This window comes from Bacillus rossius, chromosome 3 (assembly GCF_032445375.1).
Source record: "Bacillus rossius redtenbacheri isolate Brsri chromosome 3, Brsri_v3, whole genome shotgun sequence".
Taxonomy (NCBI): domain Eukaryota; kingdom Metazoa; phylum Arthropoda; class Insecta; order Phasmatodea; family Bacillidae; genus Bacillus; species Bacillus rossius.
In genome coordinates, this window is record NC_086332.1 from 103,454,699 (window position 1) to 103,481,852 (window position 27,154).

The 27,154-nt window shown below is 38.1% G+C and overlaps 1 protein-coding gene across 2 annotated transcripts in view; it reads right to left on the minus strand.

Annotated features, from left to right (window-relative positions):
• The window catches only part of LOC134531092 (pancreatic lipase-related protein 2-like), a 163,283-nt gene that overhangs the window by 89,347 nt on the left and 46,782 nt on the right, over positions 1 to 27,154 (minus strand). For both annotated transcript variants that reach the window (XM_063366628.1, XM_063366629.1), the window contains exons 3-8: positions 25,731 to 25,844; positions 20,456 to 20,579; positions 19,420 to 19,579; positions 11,139 to 11,242; positions 7,380 to 7,507; positions 2,625 to 2,768 (exon numbers count right to left, since the gene is read on the minus strand). In XM_063366628.1, the coding sequence (XP_063222698.1) occupies positions 2,625 to 2,768; positions 7,380 to 7,507; positions 11,139 to 11,242; positions 19,420 to 19,579; positions 20,456 to 20,579; positions 25,731 to 25,844 (774 nt within the window). The remainder of the gene's footprint in view (positions 1 to 2,624; positions 2,769 to 7,379; positions 7,508 to 11,138; positions 11,243 to 19,419; positions 19,580 to 20,455; positions 20,580 to 25,730; positions 25,845 to 27,154) is intronic.

Below are 27,154 nucleotides of genomic sequence, written 5' to 3' on the forward strand. Positions count from 1 at the left end.
TCAACAAATACATACAGGGGTTTCACCTGCATTTTCTTTGCCTGAGGGGCAGGGTTTGGCGGGGCAGGGCTCGAACCTGCGGACGTGTTGGCGGCCGTTTGACTGGCCGAGTTGTTTGCCCTTCTGACGGGCTGCTTGCGAAGTCGCTCGGCCTGCTGCCTGGCGATCGCGGGGTTCGTCAGTGGGGGGCGCAGTCTTTCGTCCTTTCCTCCCGTTTTTTGTTTTTTTGAGACGACTGTTGTAAAGCCGTCGTCGCTAGACATTTCTTGTTCGTCGTCGCTCGGCAGGGGCACATCGATACACTCCTGCATCACCTGCTCGTCACTTAACTGGTCAGTCATGTCGCTAGTTACACCCTACAACGCACTAACACCCACTGACCACGCACCCGGTATTAAGCCGGGTTGTGGCTAGGCTGTAGGGTTAGCTACAACCCGGGTTGTTTTGCACGCTTACACTTCTTAGAAAAAACCTGGGAATACCACCTGGCCTGTGTGCGAGCAAACAGGCTGTTCCTGGAATCTCGCAGCTCCGCTAGACGCGTCCGTCCTCGGCCAAGGCTCGAAGCGAACTCAAAGGCAGGAGGCTTCGGCTTCCAGTCCGAAAGGTTCCGAAGATTACCGAGGGGTTTGTCGAGAAATACTGACTTCGATATCTCGAAGTTGGTAGTACTGGCCGATGTCAGCGCGACCTACTGAGGGGTGTCCGAAACCAGGAGAGATCGACTCACACGAGGCGACTGCTAAATCATTGGGCTTATGGAAGGGACTCGTCCAACGCTCTGGTGGCCTGGAAAGGAACTACGGGGTACTGTTTCTTGCGGGAGACGCCAGGGGGCAGGCATTTAGCGGGCGTTCAAATACCCAGGGGAAATAATTCGCAACTCTGTCACTAGAGGTCAGAGGCTGTACTTTCGAAGACTAGTGTCGAGACCTTGAGACAGGCAGGTGTTATTGGCCGGCCAGTGAACTGGCCCTAGTTCCCAGGAAAGGCTGGAGAGAAGTGGGGGGGAGGGGAGGAAACTGCGATGACAGTGGGAACGAGGCTCTACTGAGCCCGGAGGCGTGACTGGACTTTGGTGAAAATGACTCTAGATCATGCCATGTAGTGCTCTTATCAGGTGAGGTCTTAGAAACAGCCTGCCCTAATAGCTTGCAGGACATAGCACTTCCGGTCACGGCTCAGAGACGAATTTCAGGCGACGTATCTGCACCAAGGCGGTGATAAGACGATAGTACTTGCTGGGTCATTAGATGGTTGGCTAATTAGATTTATGCTGGGAAAGATTGGGGAGACAGGTTTGACAAAGATTAAACGGAAGTGTACAGGAGGTGGAAAAAGTTTAAGTTCTATCAGCAAAAAAAATTAAAATGACTGGCGACAGAATATTTAAAAAATTCAAATTCAGAATTGTGCCAAAAATACTATTTGGCAGCACAGTAGGCTGGTATATGAGAAAATTAAGTCTCTTTTAGGATTTACAACCATATTTTATTGAAATTATTATTTTTTTTACATAAAATTACATTTTTTTGCATTGCCCAAGGATAGAACCGAGTACAGGAACTAATCGAATCAATCAATAAATTAAGGAGTGATTTGTTTGATGAATTTTGAAATTTTTCCAGAATTTATAGCAAAATAATTAAGAATTTCTAAGATAGCATCCAAATTTCAAGATGGCGGTTGCCACAGTAATAATAAATGAATACTACACTCTAGCGGGTAAAAATTAAACAAAATGGTGGCAGTGCACTCTAGCAGACAAAAATAATTTGGTGGCCTCCAGTAGACGAAAACAAGATGGCGGACCTGAAATCATATTAGCTGGCGATATATATATATATATATATAAATACCTTGGCATAAGTGGTGGAAGTTCAGTCTGCCTGCAGCTTCCATGGAGGAAGGATCGGTAGATATTTTTTATTTTGACCTCATCAGGTTCGATCCGAGGATGTAAGTGTATGTTTTAAATAATATTTTATTAAAATTTGATTAATTACTAGTTTATAAATTTTAAATATTTTCCCGATTTTCTATCATAATAATTATGAATTTTCAATATGGTGACCATAACGTAAAGTGCAACGATCTGGAATCCAAGATGGTGTCTGTAACAAAATACGCAATAATTATGTCATTTATGTCCAAGATGGAGGGCGTAACGAAATGTGCAAGATTTATAGAATCCAAGATGGCAATCATAATGATATGTGTAATGTTGTTATTTAAATAATTTTTATCAAAATATAATTTATTAGTTTTGTATAAATTTTAAAATTTTTCAGATTTTCTGTGATAAAAAAAAAAAAGGATTTTCAAGATGGTACTCAATAAAATTAAAGGAAAATCAAATATTTAAACATTAATTTAACTAATTAACATCCTGAATATAAATGTATAAGCTATTGTATCTTTTTTCCCTTATGGAAATGAGAAAGCATTAATTGATAAAAGTCTGCTGATAATGTAAGCAAATTTAAATTATCACATAAAATATTATTATAAGTTGATATTACTTTTATGTTTTCTCTACAATAGGTATAAAATTATTGTACATTTAAATTAAGTTGTACAGTCAAATTCATGCAATGGCTCACTCTAAAACTTAAAGTTCTTACCATGGGCTTTGACCACCCCTAGTCCCAAGAAGGGAAGGAACTGCTCGGCATCCGTGTGCACAATGTCTACAAACACGGCATCAGACGGGTCGAGGAGAACTTCGTTGGGGAAGTCTTCGAACAACGGTTGTGCTGGATCCAGGCCTGAAAGACAGAGCAGTTCAATCACACTATGGACATACGCTAGAATATGTGAAGCAAATTACAGTGTGAGTGGCATGTGCAAGTTTAAAGGAGACGAATGAATGAATGAATGAATTAAGACTCGGACTCACATGCCATGTTGGCAATTTCATTTTCTTGTAATATAAAATTTATCCCACTAGTTGTCTTGGATTTAATGTTTTATCACAAATTTTGTCACCTCATGTTTACTGCATTGTTTACATAATTTCGATAAAACATTATGCAAGTGTAAATAGTCTTGCGTGACATTTCACAACCCACATTTAACACGTAGTAAATATCTGGTAACAGCATTTGTGTTGACACATAGAGTTCCAAAGCACTATCGCGATGTATTATCTGTAAATTTCCTTACATAAATGTAATGAAATAGAATATAATATATAACAAAATGTAAGATCGAGTCTATTTGATTGAATAAGTGAATTAATAAATTAGAGTAAAGTACATCCCTTTTCTTTGTTAACCCCGCGCTCTTAGCCAAAAGGCCATACCACCCTGCTGGGGCCCCCACAGGCATGGATGCGGATCACGCTGCATACGTAATCAGGAAGGGCGATAGAGCATTGGCTATACACAGGGGCTGAGGCTACCCATCCCAGCATGTGTACCACCTCGACCCCCTACCTCACTCGGCTAACCAGAAAGATGGATGCTCCCTTAGCCCCCCGGAGTTGTCATCACTTCTGTGCCTGCCCCGATCTCCCACCTCACACTGAGACTCCTCAAACCACCCAGCGAACCCGCGGTCCGGTGGAGGCCTATCCATCCTCTCCCGGCTGTCCAGGCCGGTAACCGGAGCTGTCTCCGTCGCTCACTACGTCAGCATGTCTCTGGGCTAGGGAACCCTCGTGCTTGCCCCCACCGCCTAGTACGAAGCCGACACCAATTGTGGTCCTGGGCCGACAAAGGAAACCTCAGCGGGGCCTATTCCACAATAGGTCCACCCCGTGCCACTACCAATTTCGGTGACGTCTGGTCCGCCATCTCGAACCGATTGGGGGAGTGGAGGACCTAGAAGTTATCACGGTCTCTCCCCCGACATGAGGCAATAGCCCAGGTTTACAGGCCTTGGCCCAGGCGAACCACCCAGAAAGGTTTCAATCACTGTCTGCTGCTGCCCGCAGATAAAGCCCTTCCACCATTTCTAGTACCCAACCAGACAATTGAGGATGCCTGAGGCAGGGGTATTCCCGGAAGAGCCACCTTCAGTTAACAGGGTTTCCGCTATGACTGGAGGTAGGGGCTACCCATCCCTACACAGTCACCACTTTCACCCCCATCAGCGGTGCCACGAGGAGGCAGGTGGTTGCCATAAGTGCAGGAGAGGCTATATATTCGCATCCACGCACCCTTTCTGTGGGCCTGTTGGAACATGTCTCGGATACTAGAACTGGCAACAGTTCCGACACCTCAAAAGAGCAATCACCTACCCCAAAGGGATCAGACCCACACCCGCCAGTGCCACCAGATAGGAGGAATGCCGCCAGATAGGTGGGGTGCCTCCAGATAGGAGAGGCGCCGGCAGATAAGGGTGCCGCCGGATAAGAGTGATGCCGCCAGATAGGAAGGATGCCGCCAGATAGATGGGGTGCCGCCAAATAGGAGGGATACCACCAGATAGTAGGGGTGCCGCCAGATAGGAGGGATGCCACCAGATAGGAGGGATGTCGCCAGATAGAAGGAATGCCGCCAAATAGGAGGGATACCGCCAGATAGGAGACGTGCCGGCAGATAGGGGTGCAAGCAAAATAAGAGGGATGCCGCCAGATAGGAGGGATTCCGCCTGATTGGTGGGGTGACGCCAGATAGGAGAGATGTCACCAGATAGGAGGGATACCGCCAGATAGGCGGGGTGCCACCACATAGGAGGGATGCCAACAGATAGGAGGGTGCCGCCAGATAGGAGGGATGCCGCCAGATAGGAGGGATACCGCCAGATAGGAGACGTGCCGGCAGATAGGGGTGCAATCAAAATAAGAGCGATGCCGCCAGATAGGAGGGATTCCACCAGATAGGCGGGGTGCCGCCACATAGGAGGGATGCCAACAGATAGGTGGGTGCCGCCAGATAGGAGGGATGCCGCCAGATAGGAGGGATGCCACCAGATAGGAGGGTTGCCACCAGATAGTAGGGATACTGAGGGTTGCAACAACAGTACAGCCCAGCTACTAATGTTGTGAACAACAATTCAATTCAATTACATTTACATCATTTATATGCAACTACACCTTTTCTGGTTTTCACTGTATGTCGTAGATAATCCACAGGAAAAGACAAGAAAAATGAATACACATATATAAAAAAGGAAAGCCAACCAGTCAACCGTTAAATGCTTAAGACAGCACACATAATTCTGTGGCAGGAATTAGTAAAAAAAAAAATAGGCAGCAAGATCTGACACCTGCCATTGGCTGACTTTAGCTTCTTTTTTCCTTTGCATTTATGAATATATCTTTCTTGTCTATTCTTGTGTATTATCTATGATGACATATGTCCATATGTTATATGTCCAAAAAGTGCGTATGTCCATAAATATGCTTCAACTAAATGTTCTCAGTCACATGAGTCCTTAAAAGAATGAATTTGATTGCAGTTTATACAACTCCAAATATTACTAAAGATTTAACTTTAATTGGGTTCTTAACACAGTAAAAAATATTTAAAGTGATAGTGTAGCGCCCGGGACCACACGAATCCCGACAGACTACAAGACTACGAGAAAGTCGAAACCATATATATAGGGTGGGTTCCAGAAACCAAAGTGCAGAGCACCAGAAAATGTGTTATAAAGTAATTAAGGAATGAATATAATAGCAGATAATTTTTAGGTACGTTCCGGTAATTTTTATTAAAAAAAAAATCAAAGAGGAAAATTATGCTTAAATATTATACAAAAATTAAACAGTTTAGTAAAATTACAAGTATGGGTAAATAAATTAGCATGGCAAAATTTGGCCAATTCAAAACTGACAAATTAAAATATTCAATGCAAATACAAAACAGCGCGAATTTCAATCACGTTTCTATACTTTGTGTCTGAAGCTATTTATGACACTAAATATTTGAAAAATTACGCCTCTAGGAAATATAAAACGAATTTACAACAATTTAGAATTACTACGCACACATATTTTTAACACTCTTACTTGACGTTTATAGTATCGCAGCACATAAAAAGTTATACCTAAAGTACAGATACATTAAAAAGTTATACGAGCCTGTACTGTTTCAAGGTAACCAATTACGAAAATCATGACGTGATTGCTTTGACTTATTAACAAACTGAAAACTCTAAGTTGAACTCAGTCATGCAGACGTGAGGCTCCCGTCGTAGAGGTCAACGCAAGTGAAATTTTACTACAAAAGCATTAATCAAAGTTAAAACCCGAAAGAAGCGGAGGCTCCGCCCCGACCACCCGTATTTATGTCTAACACAGGCGCCAGAGAGGGACGGCACACATAAAAAGACGTGACATCGCAGCGCTGCGGTGGGAAAGGGTAGAAGTATTGTTTTGAACAGGGTGTGTGTGTGTGTGGGGGGAGGGGGGGGGGGGGAGCGACGCGCGAGAACAGATCTTCGTGGTGACGTCCTCTTCAAATGAGAAAATTTACTGAATGTAGTTTTGTCTGTTATACTGACCAAATCACTCACTAAATAAAGGGTTTTCTTTGCGTTGTTAGGTTAAAATAATTTATAAGTACAACCTAATATTTACTCATCTGATTTTTGGTTGATTAATATAACTTATATTTGTTAGGTTAAATTCATAGTGTGCTTAAAGCATGAGAGCTAAAGTGATGTCATGTATTAAGAGAGAAGTTATTCATGTATTTGAGAAAAAACTCATAAACTAAAAAGGCTATAGACATCACTTGCGTCCCGTGCTGCTCTCTAGCTGGTTTGTCTGAAATAGATTATTATTAACATATATGAAGTCATACAGTTGCAGTCATTAAGTTATAGTCATTATGATTAAATTAACTACTTATACGAGAATAGATTGTTTTAAATAAATTAAAAAAGAATGCTGCTTGGAAAAATTATTTGTTTTTGATAGTGTTTATGAGCTATTGATACATTTTAAAACCATTTAAATACAACATAACACACTTCATAAACCTATATGCACATAGGATGCAAGCCAGGGCGAGGTTACGCAGCGGCAAGACAGTGGATTCGCACCCCGAAGTCAGATTTAACTCCAGATCCAGTCAATCAGGGTTTCTCAGAATGCTGAATGACTCCTTACACTGGCCACGAATATGCCTGACTTGAGAGAAGAGGAAATCATCCAGTTCATCAGTGAGATTATTTATAATATTTTACATTACCAATACGTGTATCTGCACATGTTTGAGATTTATATTAGATTATTACAAACGTACCTACTTAATTATAAAAGAACAAAATGACTATAAAAAGAGTAAAAGACAAGACTAGACAAGAAAGAAAAATTACACGGATACGTTAATCAAGCAACCGTACACATATTTTCTAAATTTAAACTAGTATGCACATTAGGAACAAGGAATAATAGTTATTTAGAAAACAATGGAGTATAAAACCTGTTATCCTTGCTATTCTTGTTACATTCTTGCTGACATAACTCATGATGTGAGCTCCCAAGCTGTGGCCAATGAGGTGAAGTCTTTTAGGGGACATGCTATGATTTTTCTGCAGGTACAAACAAACCCTGTGAACACAACAACACTCATTGTATTGCAACACAAAACATTTGTTTGCATATCTTGCAACGTAAATACAGTGGTGTAGTGATATTTCTAGAGATGGGCTTAGTTGTCTGATTCCAGCAGATAAATAATACAATGCACTCAAAATCTTAGAAATTAAAACATTTTGTTATTTCTGTAATATATGTTGGTGGTCATAACATAGAACGTTTTTAAATTTAAAAAAAATTGGTTGTCTGTAAAGTCGGTTTACGGACGATAGTTTAACGTGACAACGTCATAACAAAACATTGATGAAATGATTGCATACTTTCATGAATAAAATTGAATCATTTTTACTATAATAATAAAAGAATAAATACTTGAAATTATACTAGTAATCAGATTTTTAAAATGCAAGAATAATTTACCTTTATTGCCGAAATTGTTGTTGTAATAAGCAATGAAAACCACATTAACTTTTCACTTCACTTTATAAACAGTCGACGAAACAGTTCACGTGTAGATGACTTGTAATTAATTTTAAAAATTGGCATTTAAATATAAAGTTTTAATATAATTATGAACAAGTTTTCATATAAATAAGCTGTAATCAAATATCTATCATCAATTATGTGAATCACCATAATTTTTTAGTCAATTGTAACATAACATATTATTACTGCACTCGCTGACAGATGCTACTTTTTTTAATAATAAAAGAATAAATACTTGAAATTATACTAGTAATCATATTTTTAAAATGCAAGAATAATTAACCTTTATTGCCGAAATTGTTGTTGTAATATACAATGAAAACCACATTAACTTTTCGTTTAAATATAATTATGAACAAATTTTCATATTAATAAACTGTAATCAAAAATCTAACAAAATCTATTATTACTGCACTCGCCGACAGATGCTACTTTTATTAATAATAATAAAATAATAAATAGTTGAAATTATACTAGTAATCAGATTTTTAAAATGCAATAATAATTAACCTTTATTGCCGAAATTGTTGTTGTACCTAATAAGCAATCAAAACCACAGATTAAAATTCGTCGAGAATATTTTACATTTTTATGTCTTCCAGTGCTCAAAATGATATGCAATTGTGGCCCCGGGCATGAAATTTAATTTATAATTCATTAATAATAACGCCCATCGCGATAAACAAAGGAAAATATGTATTAACGAGTGCCTGGTTCCCGCAGCAGCTGATAGAGAGTACGATTCGATCGGTTCGCGTCTGTCACATAGATAGCATCACCGTAGGGTAATAATAATATTTCGTTTTTAAAATACGATTTTATAACAAATACGCATCCCAAATACACCAAACTTATTTATAAAGTCTTACAATATTTTTAAAACATTGTGCAAAAGATTCCGGGTGTAATTTGAATTATTATGTGTTACTGTAAAACACCATTGTTCGTTAAAAACGTATTTGAAAATTCCACATTACTTTTAAATAACCGTACCGATTGTGCTAAAAATCGGTGGACGATCGTTAAATTGTATAATATTAATAATTCAAACGACGAAAACATGATTGAAAAGTCAAATCGATTGTTGTTCCAATCGAGTGGAAGAGAGATACGGCGCATGCGTACAATGAGCGTAACGGGACACATCCGTAGTGCGACAATGTGCGTTACGGGACACTTTTTCGTGCGTGCAGCCGGCTTTCATCGTATTATTAGACGTTGTCACGTCAATATACAGTTTTTTTATGTCTTTAACATCTTTGTTCGGAAATAATAACACTTCTGTAAATATTTTTAACTCCTTTGTTTCCCTATATGCGTGTGCCAATTTTTTATCATCTGAAAGGTCATATTAAGGTGCCAGCAAGTTATCCGTGTTTTGGTTACTAAACATTCGACCACACGAGAGGTATTTACTTTTCGCAGTAACTTTGTCATAATCAAGATCCATTCAAGGGAAGGGCAACACAATTTTTATAGTAAAGTGAAATGAGTTCTTTAATCGGGACGTTCGGTGCCATGGGATTACCAAGTGCGAAAGTTGAAATGTAACCCGCTAGAAAACAGGAAACACTTCACTGAAGTGAGAACTGAAAGTGATGATGAACTCTGAACGAACTGGAAACCTTGGCAACGCAATAAGAACTGGGCGGGCAAGGTCGACGGCACGGATCCACCAGAAAAAACCTGAATGCCAGCGTCTTGATTAGTGCCGTATCACAGAATGTATCGAACCATAGAATGCCTAGTTCAAGTCCCTTCAATGTAGCCATTTCCTTATCTGCAACTATTATTAAAAACAAATCAAACAAACTATCTGACTACGCCAAATAACATTAAAAATATATTACTTGAAAGTTGATTAAAACTTTATCAGTTTAGATTTCGTGTGTACTTTTTTTTCACACAAAATATTAATATTTTTAGTAGATGCAATTGTTACAGTACTGTCCTTGCTGGCATTGGTTTAATGGGGCATTAACATAATTTTAAAATACGCCCTTACTTAACAGTAAAGACAAGACATTTTACTTGGGCAATGAAGGAAAAAGAAAAGGGGGAATGCTATTGATTTATTTTTTCGGAATTCAATGCATGAATTATTTTCTAGCCCATTACTAGATCGTCACTTGATTTTTGCAAAAAACAATAATGGTGCAATTTGTGGCGCAACCAACTTCAATTGTTTCCAAGTGTACTATGGTGCTGGACGTTGCGCTGATTAGTAGATTTTCTAGGGATGTATATGCTTACCACCAACACTGCATACTTTTACTACTTCATACTAGTCTATTCACATTTAATTGACATAGGTGTTGACTCGACCTGTTTGAGGTGGTAAACGTCTGTGGAAGAACAACTTACAAAGTATATCATATTCTCAATGTACGGCATTGTTATGACAACCAGATTTACTTTGTAGGTGTGCACGGCTCAGCAGGCTTAAGGGAGGATCGTTGCCACGTTAAAAATATTTTGGTTACAATAATTTTAAAAATAACTTAAAAATATTTTGTATGCAAGGTTACTTTTAAAGTAATCTAAAAATATATGTCATTTAAGGAATCTTACATAAACTTTTATTTAGATACAACAATTTTAATTATTTGGTGATAAAGCATTATTTCAAAACCAATACTTCCAATGTGTATTTTTCTTCTAAGTAATTTCATTATGTATCTAACCTAAGATGTATGTGCTCCATGTACCAGTGTTAATTTAAATACATTAATCCATTTTTATATTTACATATGACAAATAGACACACACTCCATTATTATTAGTCTGAAAAACCTTGGTTAATTTATTTTGTTTAGAAAAGGCATACTTTGATTGTTCAGCAGAATATAATTTTGTGAGAAATTCAAGATATTGAAGGTTTAAACAGAAATCTATCTTGATGTTATATCTTCCTACATTTATCTTCATTGATTTAAAATTGCACATTAATTTAAGTTATGCATACAAAAATTACAATTGCCTTTCTTCAGGAATGTCGTGATAAATATTTTCTGATTAGAAATAGATTTTTAGACCATGGCACTGATCCCTAGATATTAGACTGTATTTATATTAAAACAGAATAAGAGACCAATGGTATTATGTGATGATCGTAACACATGCACTCATTCGAGACTCTAGGCACTCTTGTCTTTACCTGGCAATTTCTGCACCGACGACTCTGGTATTGGCTGACACTTGGAAGTAGTTGAGTTTGGAGGAGCCCTTTCCCCAGTCCACTATGATTACGTTAGCATCAATCTGAGGACCAAATCAAAACATTGCTTCTTAACTCCTCTGCTCTTTTTGATAGGCTTCTATTTGTTCATTTCACTTTAAGATATGCTAAATGTATACATAAATATTTACATGTGTATCACAACGTTTAGGTGGAGACAAACGTTAAAATTAAATCCTATATATTAATTTAGTAAAATCTGAAAGTAACTGCAGGGGAAATAATGGTTGAAATAAGCCTGAATTTCTTAGAGTGAAGGGACCTGAGGAAATTAAAACATAAAACGAGCTTTAGAGAACCAATTACAGCCATGATGAGGGTACGACCACGTTAGAGGAATGGTTGGACAGAAATGACCGATCGTGGCTCTTCGCCAGAAAGAAGTAAACGCGGATGACCACGGGCAACACAAGGGAGTGCAATATATTTAACTATACGAGGGTTTGTGTTCTGAAGAACAGGAAGCCAGGAAGACTGGCAAGATCAGGAAAGAGAGAGTGTGAGTTTTAAGGACAAAAACTAAGTATAAAATGTAACTAAAATTAAAAAGAGAACATAATACAGCATGGAGGCGAATGCAGCAAGCGAGAGGGTTAGGCGGCAGTTCCTACTTCACACCTAAACACATATGAATCGTTCAGGGCTACGGCCCGTTTCTTATGTTGCCTCCACAATCATGTTTCAATGTGCGTGATGCGATCGACGGAGTCGTCTGAAAACGCCACGACCTCCAGCCCAATCCCGTGGCATTGCCACTCTTGTTTACTGAGCGAATTCCTTTCTCAAGGGTCATGGGTTTTAAGCAGCAAAATAGACCTACATCTAAAAAAGGTGGTTTGATGCGTCAAAGAATATTCAATGCAACGGTGGTATATACAGCTTTGACCCCTGTTTTTCCAGTCTGTTTGTGCCTGAGGACGGGAAGAGATCTCAATTCCCGAAACGTCACTACTGATATCTAGGAACCTACTGTGCTCGTCTGCGCTGTCGTTGTTGTGGTGTCCAGAATATCTGTTTTCAGGGTTCACCTGTGTCTCTGTGTTGTCGTTGTGTTGTCAACATTATCTGTTTAGTATTATCAGTCATATAGAATATGGCTCCGAGCGCTGGAGCCTGGACGTGATGGTGGTTTCTGCTGCTTTGGAACCTACATCATTGATGACGTCATGGCGACCAACTTGGATGACCTTTGCCTTTAAACTTGACATTAGACCTAGAACTTCAACCTTGAACTAGAATATTATCTGTTTTAACCTTGACATTGAACTATGAATTTGATATTGAACTTAGACCTTGAACTATGAATTTGATGTTGAACTTTGTCCTTGACAATGAACTTTGCCTTTGACATTCAAATTGACATTTGAACTTGACATTTGACCTTTACCTCAACCACCATATCGGCACTTTTCTTAAGGCCGCCATATTAAAAATCCGTTATTATTATCCCATTGTTTTCGGTTCTTGGTTAGATTCCCGGCGAGAGAAAACATGTAATTTTATTATAAAAATAATATTAATTAAAATTTGAATACAATTTGAATAAGAAATTGCCACATAGGATTCTAGAAACGTTGGGCTTTTCGTTACACCCGTCATATTGAAAATCTGTAATTTTTGTGCTCGAAAAGCGGATTTTTTTTTAAATTCATAAAAAATTAATTAATTAAATTTTTAATTAAACTGCCGCCATCTTGACCTCAGCCGCCACGACTTACATTTTTATTATGCCTGCCTGCTTGAATTCTATATTGTTACACTTTTCGTTATGGTCGCCATCTTATATGTCTATGAAGTCATCATTGCACTTTATGTAACGACCACCATCTTGGATTTTAGAGCATTGCAATTTTCGTTATGGCCACCATCTTGAAAATCTGTTCTTATTAACCGATTTTAATGGGAAAAGTTTTAAAATCACAAGAAATTACTTAATACAATTTTATTTAAATATCGCACTTACGACATGGAGTACTCGAATCGAACCCGGTGAAGAAATAATAAAAATGGCGATAGATCCTTCCTCCACCCGACAGACAGACCTACCACCACTAATACCAAGGTATATATTATGCCAAACTGTTTGGAGTCATGACAGTTATCTTGTTTTGGCCTACAGTAGGCTTCTATTTTGGATCCGACGTATAGTTTTCTTCTGCTAGAATGCGCTGTTGACATATTTGTTTAAATTTTGATCGCTAGAGTGCAGGAATTATTTATTACCATGGCAACCGCCTTCTTGTCAGCCGTCTTGGCCACCATCTTGAAATTCTCTTAGTATTCATTTGGTAGCCGGCGCATCCAGTAAGTGGCCAGACACATTCAGTCAGTAGCTAAGAGGTATTTTTCGTCGATACGCGACCAAATTTTAAACAGGTCATGGCCAATGTCAGACGTATAGAACAGTCGTCTCCAAACCCCGATGTCAATCATGGCTTTACTACAGTCTTATCGATAAAAATTAAAAAAAAGGAAGCTCACTCTAAAAAGAAAGCACATTCGTCAAAAAGACACACATTACATAAAGAAGCACATTTAAAAAAGAAGAAGATTTAACGAAAAGGTCACACTTTTGTACGAAAATTCAACTGAGTGGGATACTATCTCATCGCAGAGATACGATATCATCGTAGGGATAAGGTGTATAAGTAATTCGCTCCAACAGCTCCAAGTACTCCAATGCTTTAATTGCTTCAAGTGTTCCAATGGTCCTAGTGCTCTAATACTCCAAGTGCTCCAACAGATCCAATTGCCCAAGTCCTCCAACAGCTACAATGCTCCAATTGTCCAAATGCTACAACAGCTACAATTGTCAAAGTGCTCCAGCAGTCATTGGCTCCGACAGTCATTGACTCCAAAAGTCATCAGCACTAACAGTCATTTTCTCCAACAGTCATTGGCTCCATAAGTCATTGGCTTTAAAAATCTTTGGCTCCAACTGTCTTTGACTTCAGCTGTCTTTGTCTCCAACAGTCTTTGGCTCCAAAAATCATTGGTTCCAAGTCATTGGCTCCAAAAGTCAATGGTTCAAAAGTCATTGGCTCCAAAATTCATTGGCTCCGACAGTCTTTCGCTCAAAATTTCATTGGCTCCAACAGCTCTAAGTGCTCCAATAGCTCCAAAGGCTCCAACAGCTCCAAGTGCTCCAGCAGCTTCAATTGTCCAAGTTCTCCAACAGCTCCAATTGCCCAAGTGCTCCATGAGCTCTAAACGCTCCAATGTTCAAACAGCTCCAACATCTCCAAAGCTACAATTGCTCCAAAAGCTCCAATGCTTCAACAGCTCCAATTTTCCAAGAGATCCAACAGCTCCAATTGCCCAAATGGTCCACAGCTCCAACTGCTTGAATGCTCCAACAGCTCCAGAGCTCCAATTGCTCCAAAGGTTCCAACAGCTCCAAGTGCTCCAATGCGGCGACAGCTTCAATATCCCAAGTGATCCAATGCTACAACAGCTCCAAAATCTCTATAACTCCAATGCTCCAATTGCTCCAACAGCTCCAAGAAATAATATTTCGTGAAATGAAACAATCACTCTTTAAATCCAAAATATAAATTAGTTTTCAAATTTATTCACACGATCAGGGCTCGCAAGACATTAAGGCTGTATTTTGCCTGAAACCCATCTAATAAAAAATATTTTAAGTGCTAAATTCTGAATAAAATTGCGTGTCTAAGTTCGAAAAAATACAAACGGTTTTTTTTTCAAGAAAAACAAAAAAAAAACACTAGGAGAATAGTAGCAGAAGTCTCGCTAGGAATAACCAGGAGAACATGGAGAAAATCAACAGAAACCTCGATAGGAATGAACAGAAGATCTTGGAGGAAAAAAAGACGGGTATAATCAGAAGCACATGGAGAAAAGCAATGTAATATTGACAGAAATAATCAGGAGAACATGGAGAAAAACAACAAAATATTGGCAGAAATAATCAGAAGCACACAGAGAAAACTAACGCATGTTTTCTTAAAAATAAAGATCACTGAATCACACACACACACATATATATATTTAAAAAAATTAAAACAGTTACTTGCTGGTACAACAACTCATTCCTTTCTGAACGAAGGAGAAGTTCACAAGCTGGAAAAAGTTGTTTCTGTAATTTCTAAAAAAATTTTAACCATTGGAGCCCAATATATTTGGAGTCAAAGAGAGTTGGAGCAAAAGTCTTTTCGAGACAAAGCCTTATGGAGCCAATGACAAATGACATTTGGAGCCAAAACGTTTGGCGCCGATGACTTTTGGAACCAATGACTTTGGGAGCCAAAGACTGTTGAAGGCATTGAAACATACCATAAATTGACGATTGCCTTCTATTGAGTTGAATGTTCGTGAAAATGCATATAATTTTCGTTAAATGTACGTAGTCAAGCCTGTATTATCGTATCGTACTGATGATGTATCCCTGCGACGAGATCGTATCCTTGTGACGAAATCGTATGCGTGTAATCATATCTTATCCCTCTGATGAGACCGTATCCCTGCGATGAGATAGTATCCCACTGAGTAAAATTTTTTTTACAAATGTATGTCCTTTTCATTAAATTGCTTCCTTTTTGATGTGCTTTCTTTTTTAATGTGCTTCATTTTTTGAATGTGATTCCGGTTTGAAGAATGTGCTTTCTTTTAAGAATGTGCTTCTTTTTTTTGAATGTTTATCGATAAGACTGTAATTGACCTCGTGGTTTGGAGACGACTGTTCTATACACCTGAAATTGGCCATGGCCTGTTTAAAATATAGTCGCGTATCGAAGGAAAATTCCTCTTGGCTACTGACTGAATGTGTCTGACCACTTACTGGATGCACCTGGCTACCAAATGAATACTAAGAGAATTTCAATATGGTGGCCAAGACGGCTGACAAGAAGGCGGATGCCACGGTAATAAATTATTCCTGCACTCTAGCGGTCAAAATTTAAACAAATATGTCAATAGCACACTCTAGCAGAAGGAAACTATAAATGTCGGATCCAACTGTAGGCCAAAACAAGATGACTGTCATGATGTCATACTGTTTGGCATAATATCTACCTTGGTATTAGTGGTGGTAGGTCTGTCTGTCGGGTGGAGGAAGGATCTGTCGCCATTTTTATTATTTCCTCACCAGGTTCGATTCGAGTACTCTATGTCGTAAGTGCGATATATAAGTAAAACTGTATTAAATAAATTTTTTATGAATTTTAAAACTTTTCCTGTTAAATTCGGTTAATAATTACGGATTTTAAAGATGGTGGCCATAACTAAAATTACAATGTTCTAAAATCCAAGATGGCGGTCGTAACATAAAGTGCAATGATGACTTCATACACATACAAAATGGCGGCCGTAAAGAAATTGTAACATTCTAGAATCAAAGATGGCGGGCATAATGTAAAGTTTAATCGTGATGTCTGATTAATTTTTTATGAATTAAAAAAAAAATTCCGATATTCTAGCACAAAAAGTACAGATTTTCATGATGGCGTGCGTGACGAAATCTAGAATCCCATATGGCGGGTGTGACTAAAATAATTTTTATTTATTTTTTTTTTTAAATTGTAATTAAGATTTTTTTTTTTAATTTGTACCAATATATTACATGTTTTCTCTCTCGCCTGTAATCGAACCGAGGACCGAAAACAATCGGATAATAATAACGGATTTTCAATATGTCGGCCGTAAAGAAAAGTGTCGAGATGTCGGTTGAGGTAAAGGTCAAATGTCAAGGTCAAAATTCAAGGTAAATGTGAAGATCAAAGTTAAAACTCAAATTTCTAGGTCAAGGTCAAATGTCAAGGTGAAATGTCAAGTTCAAGTGCCAAGGTCATCCAAGTTGGCTACCGTGACGTGTTCGGAGATGTTGGTTCCAAGGCAGCAGAAACTACCACGACCACCACCACGTCCAGTCTCCAGCACTCGGATTCCCTTTACTATACTACTATTATCGCTGGGTTTGTCCGTTTGTCGCTGTGTTGTTCAAGGTCGTTTTTTTCTCTATTTACATTCCTGTCTCGTTTTATCCCTCTGTGTCCGTCTGTGCTGTAATAATTTTTAAACTTATTCATTGCACGGACTTTTCTGTGCTGCTTATGTTTGGAATTTTTGACATCGGCTGAATTTTGCTGTTTTCTGCGTGTTGTATTTTATTTTATTTTAATATTTTTTGTCCGCTATTGAGGTTTCTTATGATATACAGTGTAACCAACCATGGCGTATGTTCAAAATAAAATCCTTAATTAGAACTCCTAAGCTGTTGAACTGAAGGTAATTGGCTTAAAATAACAATAGGTGAATTTATAAATTTATCAGTTATTGCAAAAAAATATATCCTCACAGCAGGAAACATTGTGATAATGATACAGCTATCAAACATTGCCAACATATACCAAAACGAATGCTTTAACTGTCAATTTTATGCTAATATCCTGAGTCATGTTTCTCTAACCGCAAACAAAAGGGTTTCATTTTAACTTGTTCTAATTGCTGATTTAGTAAAATTATTTAATCCATTATGGCTTTAAAATATTGTAACCATCATTTTCTTCTAAGGCTATGCCTGCGCGTTTCACCCAGTATTCTAAAAATCCCGGAAAAGGTAGAAAGTGCTTATTCATTTGGCTACTTAAAATTTCGCTTTGTTTTACCATGTACTTGTTTCCTCGTAATATGTTTTACACAAGCGCAAGTTTAGAGGGCCATGTGGCACTTTTCTCTACTTAGACACTTAAATATATTTTTTAACATTTGAGATTGAATATTTAGGATTGTAATGATAATAAAAAGGATTCATATCTTTTAACACAACAGCTAATACGCCATGCACAGGAAAATAAAAAATAGGCCCTAACTAAAAAATGGGAAAATATACACATTTATTTTTCCCCAGTAGGTCTGTACCTCTCACTTGGACAATTTTTTAACTGGCGCTTGGTTTTTAAACAGTTTCTTTTGTCTGAAGACCCACCTCCTTCATCCTCAATGTGATGTCAGGCTTTTTAGTTTATTATTTGTTCTGTTCGACAAATGTCATCATCCAATTTGAATTTATATTCTTTGTCTAGTAGCCTATTGTGGCACGATACGGACTTCCCGTACACCAAATCTCTTTACCTTTTTTATAGTTCTAACTAATGTTGAACATGGATGAAAAGACATAATAAAGGACGTAAAAACTCATTTCGCTCAACATTGGTCATTACGAGGAAGCAAAGGTGTGTGAGTGAAACGTGTGGAACGCCGTAAAAGAAGCCAGGATTCCGAAGTGTATTTCTTTGCTGTGCTTGCATTCCTCGTCGCAGAGAGCAAGGAAAGGTTTCGGCTCCGCTCGAACAGGAGTCAAGTGCCACTTGGGTGACGACACACCCTGAGATCGTATTATGTCTCCCACTGGGTCTTCAAGTCTGACACATCATGAAATGGTGCCTGCGTCAATTAATTCTTTAATACACTCATTCATGATGCTCTGTGTCCCCATAACGGTTCCCATTACGCTACGTGTACAATATAATGACAATCAGGGCAATTAATGAATGATTGAATGAATAAATAAACTGAGTTTGAACATCTCCTTGACATAAAAGTCATAAGCGACGAAGATGGTTAGTGACGTGAACGGAGCAGTAAAGGAATGTGTTATTGTGTAAAATAGGATTACCTTGAGAAAACCCGCTGGCTCATGGCAACGTCCGCCACTTTTCCTACTTTAGAAAACTCCGGAATCGATCTGGCCTGGAAACCGAACTCGGATGGCCTTGCGAGAGGCGAGTGGTCCGACCACTCAACCACCGAGACTCCAATCGGGGTGGTTCCCAATGGTTACATGTTATATTAATTGAAGACTTATTTTTATGTCAAATGCGTGCATGCAAGTCTTTGTACCTACAGCAATGTTATTTTCGATACGTGGTGGAATGGATGGTGCATGGTGGTATGCATTTTTTGCAAAAAGATCTGAACTCTGTTAGACTGCAAACAAGTATGCCTGCGCCAGCAGTTTCTCCCGGTGTGATTGGCGGTCGTCTGCAAGCAAGGCAATTGCCCTGTTTGGTGCCACCAGGACGTGTTTGCTCCCACATTGAATGGATGGGATTTGTGCACCTGCAGTAGACATGAACCTGAGAAAAACCTAACCAATCACGAAATACAGACAACTAGTTTTGAAAAAATATCCCAAAATATGCATGCCCCTAATGATACATAAAGACATCAGACGACCTACCTTGTTCAGAACTGCATCCTTCATTTCCTCCAGCCATGAAGAATTTCCATTACTGGCAAACCCATGAGTAATCATTACAGTAACACGGTTGCCGTTATAGTCTGACCCATCCACAGAGACATTGGGTCTGGTCTGGATGTAGTAACGCTCAGGCTGTGCCCTGATGAGAGTCAAGGAAGAATTCATCAGGCACACTTGTACTAAGTCACGGAAATCACTCTGTCCAAGTTATATACATAATCATACAGTCACAGGACCTTCAAGGTACAGATTTATACGTCATTATTTGCAAAATAAATATTTCATAAATATATTGTCACTGAACTCTTGCGTAAAAATCAAATTAAATAAATTACTAAGTATTTTACAGGAATCATAAAAAATTGAAAGGTTGTCAATCCAATATTCATGAAGTTAGGCGTTGTAGAATAAATTAAGATGCAGTTTATACCTAATATACCGAGATAGCTAAGAGTTTAATTTTATCTAAAATAAAAGTAATGACTAAGTTGAATGAAACAACTTCACATTTATTTTATCTAAACTTAATATATTATTAATTTCAAGTTAATAAATGCTAAAGGAAATCTGAGAAATGAATAGGTAAAAATCAAGTTATTTTTGAAAGAAGGTTCAAGCAGTATCAAGTGATTTAAATAGATGTAATAAGTTTTTAATAAGATTTAACTAAAATTTTATAATAATATATATGTACACATTTATTTGTGTTTTTTTTAATTTTTGCATAATTTTATATTTAAAAAAAAATTATGATCAAAAATATCTTAAGTATATTGTGGAAAGTGTCGACAGTTAAATTAATAACCAAGCAATATTTATGTATCAAATAAGAAGCAATAAAGGCACAGTAATATTTGAACAAAGGATGATTTTCTTTAACTGTGAACGAAATACTTCTAGAAACTCTACGAAAGTCCACCGTTAGTTAGCACTTTGGACAGCTGCAGACAAACTGGAAAAAGGATCGGAAAACAATGAATCTGCAGATGCTGCACAGTGTATTTCATAACCGTACCTTGTGTAGAGATAGAATCTGGTTTCAATGTCTTCTGGAGTCTGTGGCGCAGGTACAAGCCTGTCTAAGGACCACCACGGCCCCATCATGGGGAAGCATCCCAGATGTTCGTAGCAGGGGGTAGCTGCAACGTGAAGCATGAGCTTATTCTGAGATTTACACTCATTAGTCAAAAACCAGATAATGAATTTAAAACTGTCAGATGAAATGATATTTTTATAGAAGATGATATTGCTGATGTAATGGTAAATTCTCCTGCCTCTATATCCTGGTAACATGGGTTTCAACCTCATCTCAGCAATGGATGCATTTATGATTAATTAGTCCATTAACCCTTATTAACCCATCTACACAGAAACCAGCAGTTACTGACCACATACAATTTATGTCACTCCTGTGGTAGTTTTAAATGTTGTTAAAATTGTGAATTAATAGTTGGTATAATTTGGCGGGTTTATTAAAGAATAATGTTTTGTTTTTTCATCTTAGAGAATGTGAAAAAAACCTGTTTATACTCACTGAATTCTAAGAAGTAATAAGTAAAACGTAGCTATAAGCCTTCACTAGTACCCTGAACTTCATTTGTTGCCCTGTATACTTTCCAAATTTTCAGTATTTATTTACTTCTGTGTGTATATTTTCTTTAACAACATAAACACACATAAACTTAACAACAAACATGCACTATGTATTTTAGTACACCATTATAACGAATAAAATTACAAGTATCAAAATAAAATAAAATTTTCTTGTTATTGAGAAAAACACTACTTTCCACATTAGTATAATCAAGAAAATATTGATTCCCTAGCTAAGGAATTAAGCTGGTGCTCTGTATTACTAAAGTTCACAAGTTTGTTAAAAACTTTTAATTAATTAGTGAAAATAACATTAGGCACTTGATATTAGTTCTCAATTCTTTCGGTTGAGCAAAAAGAATTATGAAAATGTTTATCTCAGTCGGTTCACGACAGAGGTTTCTTAAATCACCGTTCATTACCTCTGGATTTAGCTATTAACTATTGCAGAATAAATTGCTGATCAAAGCTTGTTTATTAATTGATCTAAGTTCAAGCAGTCAAAAATAGTTATGTAAGAACAGTTAAACTCATCCAGAAGATACCAAAATGGCTATGGCAATTTACAAAACCATTGATTTTTATATAATCAAATATCTTTGCAGTAACACTTCTATCGCACATACTAAATAGCAAAAATACTTCAATCTCTTTTGGCTTTAAATTTAAACAGTATTTAATTCGGATATCTGCCTAGAATATCCGTTAGGCCATAAATTGGGCCAAGCCAAAATTATATCTATCTTTCCTCCATAATGGTAGAAGAGCCTTTTTTAAAATCTATACTTTCTGGTTCACTATCACCTATTTTTAAAACAATTCCAGATGATAACAGGGGTTAACATTCCATTTGAATAGTGCGCCAACAAACTGATAACCAAACAGGTTGCATAACTTACCTGAGGGCTACAAAGGTTCTACATATCACAGCTAGCACAATATCATCTCGAACATACAAATTTCTGCAATTTTAAAAGTAACAATTAACAAATACCTGTTAAAATTGTAAAACATGACACTAAAAGAAAATGCATAATATACAGTTCCAAAGAGGTACGAATTACAAGTCTGTAGTGGAGAAATGTGTTCCTTTTCTTTATACAGTTGAAATAAAATATTAAAAGTAAAGTTGCAGTAAGCATCTGTACCTATGTAATAGTACCGTTGCTTGTAAGGAATTCCAAAAACATCAAACCTCCTCTCTCTCTTTCTGGAATACCAACAGTTTGTGTTTCACTTCCATAATACATCTTTATGAAGTATTTTCAAAACTTATGTTTCAATTTCTATATTTATACTAGCTGCCCGACCCGGCTTCGCACGGTTGTATTTATGGGGGGGGGGGGGGGGAAATGAGACCAAATCTCCTATTTACAGTTATAATAAATGAAATAAAATGAAAATTAATTAATTTTGACAAAAACTTAATACAATGCTTTGTAATGTACCGAAGAAAAAACGAATAGCACCGATGGTTTCCCGACTCTCAAGCACGCAACGTTGTCATGGAAACGAAGTACCCACTGTTTCCCGGGCTTAAACACCAATCAACATTGATAATCAGTTTATTATTAATTATAAATTATTAAGACTATTAATCGAAATAAAAACTACCTTATCTCTCAAGTTGGAAACAATTACACATAAATGCCAATTTTCATCGAAATCGGTTGACTTGGTAAAGAGTTCACTGGACCTTTTTAGAAATCAGATGTAGTTAGTAATTGTCTTCTTAATTTGAATAATTTATATCACTTTCAAATCCCGACCGACTTTGTTCTACCAGTGTATAGTTATTTACCTGTATATATCTAAAAATTGGTGGTCTGTATTTAATGAGTGATGAGGACTACACTAACAATGAAATAGTCGTTGCCATGGAGACGAATGAAGCATCAACAATGCTACAGCCGTTGCCGTGGTGATTTTCTGCCAACTCATACATACATCACATTAGAAAACTCTAAAATTATCAGATTAAGACCATTAATCGAAATAAAAACTATCCTATCTCTCAAGTTGGAAAAAATTACACATAAATGCCAATTTTCATCGAAATCGGTTAAGTGGTTTAGGAGTCCATTGAGGACAAACATTGTGACACGAGATTTATATATATTAAGATTGGTTGTTCGCAATTTTTAATTTGTTAAAACAAAGTTTTAGCCTAAGTAATATGCTCTATGTTCTCTTTACTTAATTAATATATTAATTATAGTGAGAAAATTTCAAACTAAGGAAGTATAGGAAAAGCTATTATTTATGCCTTTTCAAACCTACGTACGTAAATATTTACGTTTTTACGTTTATGAAGTTTATAATTTTATTCCCCTGTAATTATATAAGTCACTGTCAATATAAGTTTTTCTAACAATATATTCATGAAACTAACAGAAAAGACTCATGCAAACATTTTAAAGGGGTAAATTTTATATTGTGAATTAGCAACTGCGGACAATGACTACCCCTGAGCTCCCAGTGTACGCGCCCTTAGTAGGCGCCATGCCCACCCATTAGGCTCTGGGAGCCAAGGTATAATCAACATTTGTACATCCAATTTTTAAACATATGGATAGTACATGTGTGTTTATATCGTCGCACATCCTCAAGTCGTCTACGCAGAGCACTTGGAAAATCGGTGTACATCATGAGTACACGTCATTTTGCCTAAAGTCATTTAGCCTAAAATGTTCTTTAGGCAAAATGACTTTAGGCAAAACGACTTTAGGCGAAATGACTTTAGGCAAAATGACTTTTAGGCAAAACGACTTTAGGCAAACTAACTTTAGGCGAAATGACATTAGGCAAAACGACTTTAGGCAAACTATTTTTAGGCAAAACGACTTTAGGCCAAAAACTTTAGGCTAATAGACTTTAGGCAAAATGAATTTTAGGCAAATAGACTTTAGGCAAAATGAATTTTAGGCAAAACGAATGTTGGGAAACACGATTAGGCAAAACGGTTTTAGGCAAAACGACTTTAGGGGAACTTAAGCATGCGATTATAATTTTAGGCAAAACGACTTTAGGCACAACGATTTTAGGCAAAATGACTAGGTAAAAAAACTTATAGGCAAAACGACTTTAGGCAAACTAACTTTAGGCGAAATGACATTAGGCAAAACGACTTTAGGCAAACTATTTTTAGGCAAAACGACTTTAGGCAAAACGACTTTAGGCCAAAAACTTTAGGCAAATAGACTTTAGGCAAATAGACTTTAGGCAAAATGAATTTTAGGCAAATAGACTTTAGGAAAAATGAATTTTAGGCAAAACGAAGGTTGGGAAACACGATTAGGCAAAACGGTTTTAGGCAAAACGACTTTAGGGGAACTTAAGCATGCGATTATAATTTTAGGCAAAACTACTTTAGGCAAACTATTTTTAGGCAAAATGACTTTAGGAAAAACGACTTTAGGCCAAAAACTTTAGGCAAATAGACTTTAGGCAAATAGACTTTAGGCAAAATGAATTTTAGGCAAATAGACTTTAGGAAAAATGAATTTTAGGCAAAACGAAGGTTGGGAAACACGATTAGGCGAAACGGTTTTAGGCAAAACGACTTTAGGGGAACTTAAGCATGCGATTATAATTTTAGGCAAACTAACTTTAGGCGAAATGACATTAGGCAAACGACTTTAGGAAAAATGACTTTATGCCAAACAACTTTAGGCAAATAGACTTTAGGCAAAATGAATTTTGGGCAAACGAAGGTTGGGAAACACGATTAGGCAAAACGATTTTAGGCAAAACGATGCGCCCCCTACATCATTACTGCCCGACTAACAGGTCTACAGTGACATCAAGAATGAATAAATGCTTACCGTCTCGTTGTATTCGAGGTCATTAGAGACACTGAGGGGTGACAAGATGAGGACGGAGCATTGACGGAATGCGTAGTAGAGGGAGAGGGAGTTGGTACTCCGAGTAAACCCATAGGCTCACTGGGTAACGTCCGCCACGTACCCACTTGCGGGTAACCCTTTTCTGACCTCTCGACCACTGAGCTTCGGCGGGTCGACAAGCTCTGATATTTTTAGAGCATAAAACCAGCAATGGATAAAAATATGAAAGCGGACCATGCCCCCCTCCTTTACCCCCGGGAATGGTTTACTCTTTTCTACTCTGTCCAACTTTTCATCCATACAACTAATTGTATAACTAATTGTATAACTAATATTATAACTAATCAGTGGGGGATCCAGGATTTTGGTTTGGGAGGGGCTTGACCCAGCTGAGGCTAGGCTTTATCAAGGCAAACACTAAAACAATAGTGGACCCAGATGCTTTTGGGGGGGGGGGGGCTTGAGCCCCATAGCCCCCCCTCTGGATCCGCTACTGTAACTAATTGTAAAAATCTAAAAATCTAAAAATCTAAATTGTTGTCCTGAGGAGCAGAATTATAAACCGAAAGACACCATCCTGGTTTCAACAGTTGTTGAGCCATAACAGTTTTTTCGTTTCATTTCCAAAAACTGGCATTTTATACAACTTAAATGGAATGGCTTAAGTTAATAATGACTGGTTTCTGCAACTAATTCATCGTGTGAAGTCATTGGCATTTAGTACAAAATATGTTGTCAGTAATGGCTACTACTGTAATAATACTGTCAGAAGATTCTATGCTATGGTCAACTAAAATGTCTTGATGTGTAATCAAATTGAAGAACTGTTGAAGCTAATAGGGCGTGAAGCACCTGGAGCCACGGCGTCCAGCCCCGCCTGCACGGTGTCGCCCACGTGCTCGCCGACCGTCGCTGCCACGTCGTGGGCGGCGTCCGCCACACTCGCCGTCAGGGTCCCCGCCACGCCTTCAACAGACAAGCTCTCCTCCGAGTGCCTGCGATACGTAGCTTCCTCAAGACCGGGGGTGGATCCGCACATTCCTTAGGTGCGCGTGCAGTCTATGTAACTTATGACAGAGTGCATGGTCACTTTCACTTGTGAAACCTGTAAAATGCGGCAAAATGGACAAATAAACCATAAATTATCGATACACCAAACGAGGGAAAAAAAAAAAAAACCCAGAGTAGCGAGATACAGAAAGTATTTGAAGAGAAATCACAGACTGTAAACCTTCAAGCCAGATCAGGCCACCATCTTGAATCTAGACCTTTGACCTATGAAGGCCCATATACAATTGCAGTTCCCCAAATGGCGTTCTACAGGCACTAACCGCTGATTGGTCCACGTGACCCTCTGACGTAATGGGTGGTGTGGGCGATTGTCCGAATCTCCCTGGTACAAATTCGTTCCAATCTGTGTATTTTGGTATTATAATGGCGTTGTGTGGGATGGGGGTATGACACAACCAGAGTAAACTCAGGAAGGAAGCAGATGGAGGAGGAGGTGGGATGAGGTTGCGGAGAGGACAGGACCGTAGTGGGCGAAATTTGGATCTCTGGAACATCGCATTTATCGGTTAAGGATTTGCCTTAGTCTGGGTAATCATGAGCTATACTCAAAAAACTAGTTCATGCCTGTTCGGTTCCTTAACAGGCTATTTATTTCCTTTGCACAGATCTGTCCTGTATAGCTCCGGTCGCTGGATGCTCTCACTCCCTCCGGGGTGCGCGACTCGAGTGCAGCGCCTACTGAGACTATAGGGTAGCCAACCCGCTATACTCGTATATAACTATCATTCCACAAACAAATTACGTCTTACGGACTTAATGATACAAGTATCATTACTCCAGCTCTCTTTAAAACATAACTACTTCTACACACGTCCAACTGAAAGTTTTTCTCATAAAAAGCAAGTGAACTTTCGTCATGCGACCTCGCGGGACGCCTGCATGCTGCAAGTCAACGATTTCTGTACAATGACCAGCAGGTTCTGACTGACATAAGACGCCTCTAGCTGTGCAGGACCCAGTTGGCGAACTCTGAGCTGATGAGGCGAATAAACACTCTCACAACGCACAATAACCTTGTAAAAATTCCAATATTAATTTCCCTTACAGTAGCATGGAAGGACACTAATGACGTTTACTATTCCGGATTCCCGTTTCAAAAAGGTAAACAGAAAAGAACGGACGGTGTTGTAGGAATAGGATGCCGAGAAGACGAAGACGAATTATTTGATCAGTGCTGTCTGTTTACAACTGGTGCGTTTTAAAGG